At 41.7% G+C, this 8,124-nt stretch overlaps 1 protein-coding gene across 2 annotated transcripts; it reads right to left on the reverse strand.

Annotated features, from left to right (window-relative positions):
• Positions 1-17: 17 nt before the first annotated feature.
• LOC102705237 (25.3 kDa vesicle transport protein) lies at positions 18-3,971 on the reverse strand. Of its 2 annotated transcripts, none has more exons than XM_006650644.2 (6): positions 3,822-3,971; positions 2,777-3,016; positions 1,986-2,146; positions 1,751-1,897; positions 1,124-1,200; positions 18-435 (listed from the first exon to the last, which is right to left on the reverse strand). In XM_006650644.2, exons 2-6 carry the CDS (start codon positions 2,962-2,964, stop codon positions 352-354), a joined length of 657 nt encoding a protein of 218 aa, XP_006650707.1. In that variant the 5' UTR covers positions 2,965-3,016; positions 3,822-3,971; the 3' UTR covers positions 18-351. The 2 variants fall into 2 exon arrangements, with proteins under 2 accessions (XP_006650707.1, XP_015690871.1); XM_015835385.1 differs by lacking the exon at positions 3,822-3,971 and adding an exon at positions 3,521-3,537.
• Positions 3,972-8,124: the final 4,153 nt, after the last annotated feature.

An 8,124-nucleotide genomic window follows, 5' to 3' on the forward strand; every position in this document is an offset into this window, starting at 1 on the left:
CATGAGCGCAGGAGATATGGAGTATAGATATCCAGCCTGAATTCTTACATGAGTTTTGCAAAAAATACAATCCCGTCCCGATACCGAAAAGTCAACTCTACAGAGCTCTTATATGTACGGTTCCAAGGATTCACAAAATCAAGTCCGTTATAAGGTCTATGCTACAACGAATTGACCTGAATAGCTTTGTAGGGAGGAGGGGGTGAAAGGCAGCTGAAGTACTCGCTTGAATGGGCAGATACGGGATACAAGTCACCAAAGCATCTCTTGATCCAGAATCGACCAAATTTTCGGTTTTTTCTTTCTCCAGTAGTGTTGTAACGCAGGCCCAGCTTCCTTCGTTTAGTGCAGTTACCATATCTTGTTCTTCAACCAGAAGAGCATCAAAACTACACCGATCACGATGGCAACAGGGGCATACTTACGAATCAAGGCCTGAAATACAAAAGGGTTGTGCATATCATCAATCAGATGCTGAAAAAGGTGTATAAAATGTAGACAAATGCATTGAAATTAAGGGCAGTGTAACGACAAACATTGTGATACAGACTAGCAAATGCCAATGTGGATATCCATGTTACTAGTCAAGACTTCCGACCAGCCATGCTGCTGAAGGCAAAGCCTTTGGTTGAATGATTGAGAACTCGTGAACGAGCCACTACCCACAATTGAATAATGTTAGTTACTTCTAGAATCCAGCAAAAAATGACCAAATTAACCATAGACTGCACTCATAAACAAATTGATAAACACCATTTTGTTAGCTAAAGGGCAGCTTCTACCAATATACTCAGGGAGATGTTAGTCGCTGTTGGAGGCAACAATGAATTATAATGATTATACTAATTCAGATCTGCAAAGTACAAGTGATTTTATTGACTACTTCTATGCTAGTTACAGCACATAAATATTCCCGTATTTATATATATGATGTTGTATATATATGATGTTGTTTTGTTCAAAATTTAACTAACCAGCTTCAAATTATTAAAATGAGGGGAATTTCAGATGTCGTTTGAGTAACATCAATACTGATATTTCTAACATAATGAAAAAAAAAGGTCAGCTTAGCTGACAAATACATATGCTAAAAATGATGCATCCCATTATGTAAATGAATTACCTGGCGATTGAGATCCTTAGCCTTATCTGCATAGATTCTTGTGTCAGAGGTCAACCTAGTTGACATTTCAGTGACCTCTGCAAAGATTAACCGTAACATCAGTTATCACACAATGAAATGCAAACGAGAAGGTAAAGGTAGGTACAAGTCTTTAGTATCGAAAGCATCAGTGTGAACTGCTGGGACCTAATCCCACAATCCCAGAAAAAACAAATTTCTGGATTTGAATCTGGACATAGTGTATGCCCATCAAACCCAAAAGTTATTTTTTTATGGGACAGAGGGAATAGTGGCTTAGCAGCATGGATGGTGGCCTAGCCAACCCAAGTTCAATTCTTTCCTTCTACAAAAATATCAGGGGGCTGTCTCTGCCCCCAAATTTTCGTTTGTCAGTGGTGAAAATGATTAGAATCAAGCCAGCTAAATGCAAGGAAAAAGGCAGGTGCAATGAAAAATAAAAAGAAGACTAAGGCTAGTTGGTATTAGAATAAGCTTTTGTATAAATGCGAAGGCAAATGAAAAGACAAGCTCCTCCATAGTAAGCCTGATGCATGCATGTTACTGAAATATCGCAGCCTATTGTAACAGGACAAGTAATGTAAATGTAGACGGTATTTGCAAACTTACGGTCCAATTTTTCACCAACACCAAGAACTTCTTGAACATTGCGAGTCATAATTTGATGCACCTCATAGAGCTCATCATTTAATTTTGCAAGATTCCTCTGGGTTCTAGTATCCAAATAGAGTTTCTTAGTCTTCTGAATGAATGTGTCTAGGTAGAAAGAGGAATAAGTTATCAACCAGTTAAAATTGAGTAGACAATTGAAAATAATGCTGGCATGTGAACTCCAGAAACACACCAAATTTAATGAAGGCATATGGCCTTGCAGCTGTTTCGATTTGACTGCCATTTACTCTTTCAAATTCATTTTTCAGATCTTCTAGGTACTGGAATGCGAGCTTCTTTGGATAAGAACGGTCACACATTGTCAGATAACATACTCGCCCCTCAATAATGTAACTGTTTATTTGAATTAAGGTTCAACAAGATCATATACAATAAGCTTAATAAATCAATACAAGCTAAAAAATGCATTACAAGAATAACATTATCTCAGTACTAAGTGTTGTCTTCCCGCAACAGAACACAATTTAAGTAGCAGGTTAGATTATGATAATAAAGTTAGTCTTAACAAATGGCCTCACATACTATTAGGTAATAGCAGGATCAACAAGAGAATCAAATAAGTACCACATGCTTGCAAGTTGTAAGATCCTAAACATAAAGTGAATGCCATAGAAACAGAGATAATTAAGTAGCTATCTTACAATCACGATTGTTAATTTAGCCTAGCCAATCACATAGATTCCCTGAATCGTTTACCCATTTTCTTGTCTACCTGCCGTTAATACAACTATCCAGCATTTGTTGAAATCTACATCACCAGAAAAGAAACAAAATGATTCATAGATGCAACATGTAAACTTGATCAACATTATAGAATGGCTGTGCATGTTCAGATGTAAATATTTAGCACCCATTTATGCTATATCATATCACAAAGATTGCATGGACTTAAAAAGAACATAACTAATTCAGCAGTCATGAACAATGGTCAAAATGAAGTAACCACAGAGAACATAAGGATACTGAAAATAGTATGGCCCAGTCTCAATTGACATCCGTGAGGCTTCGTGTTGCCCCTTTGATAAGTTTTTGAAAAGAAGTTTAGCTTGCTGCTTATAGAAGTCAGCGTCCTTCTGATCCCGCCCATCGTCCAACCCTTCTGCCAGTGGAAGGCCATCAGTCACACGTGCTATCATTGTCAGCTTCACCATTTTGTCAAAAGGCCAGAAACCACTGTGAACTATACAAGGATACCAAATGAACCTGCCAGGGGGAAAAGGTACTTCAGGTGTAGTTCCAACTTCAAGTGTCACTTAACCTAGCACAGAGCAGCTCTCAAACATAACCTAGCACTAGGGGGCAAAAATCTGAAATGCGGAAATGCAGGGGCAAAAACATCAAATCCTATTCTAAAGTCACAAGTGCCAAGAAAAATCAGTTCCCTGATCTATACTGCATTGATAACTCCCCTAGTCCCTGAGATAAATGAATTCCTAATCTCTCCAACACTAATGGGTGCTCGTATTACAACCTCCCGTTATCATCCATTCCCCTATTGCCAATTTGCCATTACTCTCAAGCACACACGAGCAGTAAATACATCAATCAGCACTCGGAACTCTGCAAACAGGACAGTCTGTTGAGTCAATTCGGCGATTAGGATCCTCCTGAGCAAACTACAAGGCCCAAAACGTAACTGAAATTACGATCGAACCAATCAGCCCACGTAAAAAGCTAATCAACAAAAAGAAAGAAAAAAGCAAACACCATCAAAAATGCCGCCAGCTCCCTGCAATTCAATCACACGAACAGGCCGAGCAAACACGGAAAGCAATCTGGCACACCCATGCTCCACGGCTTCAGCGAGACCAACCAGCTACGACTACGAGCTAACCGGATCACATCCCTACTCCGGCTACCGTGTGCGCAGCAGGCCAGCAGCTGCTAGATCGAAAAGGGTAAAAAAAAAGGCCAGGCGATCGCGTCAGATCTGCCGGATCTGGACGAGCTCAAGGCGCTAGTGCGCGAAACGAGAGGAGTAGATCGAGGGGAGAGGGGTGGAACGTACAGGAAGGAGGCGGGTTGAAGGGGAGGCGACCGCGGTGGCCGTCGCCGGGAAGAGCCGGGGAAGGGGGAGGAGATCGCGGCCGCGGAGTCGCCGGAGCCCCGGATGACGCGGATGTTTCGAGAGCCCGTTCCGCCCTCCTCACTTTCTCTCCTTCTTAAGTACGTAACCCACTTTACTCTGTACAGTGTGGAAGCCTAATTACGCAATTAGCCCATCAAAAAAAGGAATAAAAACTAGGCCCATATATTTTCGGCCCAAATATTACTTTTCGCCGGCCGCTCTCGAGGCCCATTTTTCCGCTTCCGTTCCCGTTTCTCCCGCCACGGCGAAACCCTAGAACCCAGATCTCGCCGGCGGGGCGGGCGGCGCCACCGCGCTGCCGCGAGGTCGAAGGCGCAGGGTTCGAGGACGCTGCAGCTGGTGAGTTGCGGGGAGTTCATGGTCTTCGACCGCCACGTGAACCACGTCCTCGGCGACTGCTAGGAGGAGCTCCGCTTGCTGCCGCCTCCGTCCAAGTCGTCCAAGGCCCCCCGCCGACCGCGAGGGCCGGAGGACGCTCGGGTTTGTCCTCGGCGGAGAGGAGGTCGTCTCCATGGCCGTCCAGGGCCAGCCGTGCCCCTACGATTCGCGCGCCAAGGCTGATGGCGGCGGGCCTGGGTCGGGCGCGCCGCCGGACGGAGGGTTCCCTCCGGCGCGCTCCTCCAGGCGAAGCCTGTGCTGTCCGGCGCCGCCGGTCGTATGCCCGCATCCTACGCCGCTGGGCCAAACATCGCCAGCGTTCTACGGGTAGCGTCCCCCGCCGATGCCGTTGCAGTTCCGGCGCCCGCCCCCATCTCCACGCCGTTCCCAGGTGAGCCGCACATCCTCTGTAGCAATTCATGAGTGGCCGCCACCTATCGGTCCTCCAAGACCTGGTATGGCTAGAGCGCCGCTACCTCCTAGGCCAGGGATCCGGCGCCACCAATGTTCAGGCACAGAGATGCAGCCGCCGCCCGGCCATTGGCAAACTGGGCAGAAACTACAGCGTTAAAATTTACCTAATGGTAAGTTTTGTGAGCGCTAGAAATTTCTGATTTGTGTGATGGATGATTCATGATAGCATGTTACTATCCATTACAATGAATCTCGTTCACTTTTGAACAGCCTGTGCATTTCTAAGATCAACCTGACAGCAATGTAATATATGGTTCAAGCATACAAATACTCCTTACTTCATGGGGTTATTCTACTGTGTCCGTCTCTAACTATAGTTGAGTACCGTGTTTGTGTGCCAAACTAATCATTATTTTTTAATGGAATCCAGTTATCCAGATGCTTGGGTTCTGTCTAAATTTTTGTTTATAATGTATTTTCCTGTTGATATATAATGTAATATGAATTTCATGGGGGTAACTTTTGTTTTAATTTTGATAGAAGTATTACTGACTAGATATTCATCCTTCAATACAAGGGCAGATTGTTAATTTGTATTGCTTCAACCTGTTGAATTGAGGATCAGTATAGATTGAATATGACCAACAGAGCAAGGCAAACTGAAATTATACACAGTTAGGCACATTGCCCTATATATTGAAAATTAGAAACTCCTGAATTGGGATTAGTTTACTTAGATCATATGTGTGTAACTTGAAACTTGAACGCTCTAGGATGTAGAAGTCTCAGCGTGTATTTGGGATGTGTGATACTAACTTGTAGCATTGGAGGCATGATTGTTTAAACTTTCACTGATGGAACATATAGTTTTGGCCAGTACCCTTTTCAGAAAGCTAATTGAGCATCCTGAGTTGTCTTTAAATACTACAGAGCAATATTAGCTTGCAAATCTTGAGATAATGCCTGAATTGTAAGGTCAGTCTTCTGTACATGACAGTTCACTTTTACTAGCCAATAGCCCAATGGATTCTCCACAGTGGTTAATTTGCTTTATGGCACACCCATCAAGGTCTTTCTTCTGTTAAGCTTACCTGTCCTCATGCATGTTCAAAATTTGCCAGCAATTTACTTTTAGAGCTTTTATCATGTGGAAATGCATATATTTAATTCATCAGGTATGGTGCTCAACCATTCTATTGTAGTATTCATTGCAGTTTTGTGGTTTCAAATTGGAACTGGCATGCTCACTCTGAGCTGTCAAGATCTGTATAGGCATGACCACTTGACCAGAATGGGATTACTTGCACGTAACAATTATGACATTGTAATTAGTAGTCCTTGGATTTCAAGTGATTAGCTGAAAACGAATTACCTGAACAGCTTCAAATTACTTTGCAGAACACACAGAAGGTAATGATTGTTTGTTATTGTTGGTTTCAGCAGTAATATAGTTGAATAAAAGTCTTGGAGCACTTGCTGTTGTGTCTTGGATGATAATATACCCCTTGCATGCTGCTTCAAAGTGAAATATAGCTCATGAGCTGTTTCTCTCTCTTTTTTTCAGATAGTGCACCTGAAAGATATTTTTTGTTAAGACCAAGTTGACAAGTCAGTTTGTTTTAACCTTTGTTGTTTTATGATAGTAGACGTTGGCATGCTTTTTCCCCTAACTTTCTTGCCATTGTTCTGCTATTTTGCATCTTCAAATTACTTATGGTACTGAGTTTTTAAACTTATGGGATTAAGTTATGTAGTCCTTGATTGGTTGCCTTTTCGAAATTGTGCAGAGGAGATAGCACATTTTCCAGCAAGCAACCAAAAATAATTGTGAGGATCTCACTTGTTTGAGCTTAATTTTAGCTTGACTTGTAAGTTCTTACAGACATCATGGGTTTTGATTGTCATTTAGTTGTTAGTCAGATCGGTTATTTCTTCTATCATTTTTGTTTCTATCAGCATGTACTCATGTTGACAAATTAGTTATATGAGTGAACTGTGAACATAACTGCAAGCGAAAATGACTTGGTTTCCCGATAGTCCCATACATTTGTTGTTTACTTGTGCCTCCACCATCCGGCCAAAGAAGGCATTTGACTATCATATCTCTCAAAGTTTGCATAGCACGAGTGGAGGACCAAAATCCCCCTGAGACGGTGAGACCACAATGACTAAACAATGTTGGCAAAAACTAGCGAAATCATTTTACGATGCTTAAATTGAGAAACAGAGTATCAACCAGTGGCAGAATGGAAATCCACTAAATGCAAACATTTTCTTATGGTCTACTCACCACAAGATGTGAAACTTTGTAGCGTAGACTATATGCCTCTGAATCTGATGCATATTGATGTAGTGGTTCTTTATAGAATTTAAACAATCAATTGATATGTTTATTAACTTAGGTTGCATTCTTTATGAATGAATGGATTAGTGCACATGATTTTCAAACTAGTAAACGATATGATTTGTGCAAAACCTTTCTAGATATATTTTTTTAGAAAATCATTTAAAATGTATTTCTCAACTTTATGATAGTTAACTCATCTGTTTGTACCCTTAAATATTTATCACAAAATCATTCAACTATTCAACACAAAAGAACACATTTAATAGTCTGTTGTTCCACCTTTGCAGCATCTCCAATTCTCCATTCTTTGGTAACTTCAATTGACAAATGTACATGATCTGTCTTGCTGTATATTTGTACTAACCTTCCAAGTTCCGGTCAACATTCCATGCTTTCCTGTTGCTAGCGTCAATTGAAGGTTTGTGGTTTCTACCTTATCTTCATCATGCTATATTGATTTGGACAGAGTAACTTCTTGCTGTACATGAGAATCGGAGGGTTGTGAACTGTTGATCATGTTGTGGACAATCGTAGCGGATTCATTGTGCCTGGGCCCCGTTTTGGTGGATCTGGTTTCTTCAGGAACAAAGGCTTGGTCATAATTAACTTCGGAACTGGATGCTTGTGTTTTACATTTCGCTTGTTGTGCATCGGCCGTCAGGTACATCTCAGTAGTCTTCTGTTTACTGTTGCAGTTATGTCCCCTTGTCCTTGAGCTTGCTCATAATTATATCGACAAGCGCTGTATCTGTTCCGTGCAGCAAAAGGATGAGTCTGGTGAGCTGTTTGCTAAAGCGTATAGAAAATGTCAGTGCCATATTTTTGTTTGTGTCAAGACTATTATGCTCCTTTTAAGGGTTTTTTACTAGTAGTTGTAGCAACATTGTGTCAGTATTACTCCATTGCAGCTTTGATTCAACGGTCTTGAAGTCATCATGATAAAGACGGGATTACAGCCTTTGATGCTTCACTCCATTCCCTCTTTTCGCGGGAATTCTGGTTAATCATCATCTTATTCGTCGTATGCTTGTAGTTTTGTATGGACCAGCCAAGGGCTTGGGTCTACAAATTTCCTAAAGTGCA

The sequence above is a fragment of the Oryza brachyantha genome, chromosome 3 (assembly GCF_000231095.2).
Source record: "Oryza brachyantha chromosome 3, ObraRS2, whole genome shotgun sequence".
NCBI classification, from domain to species: domain Eukaryota; kingdom Viridiplantae; phylum Streptophyta; class Magnoliopsida; order Poales; family Poaceae; genus Oryza; species Oryza brachyantha.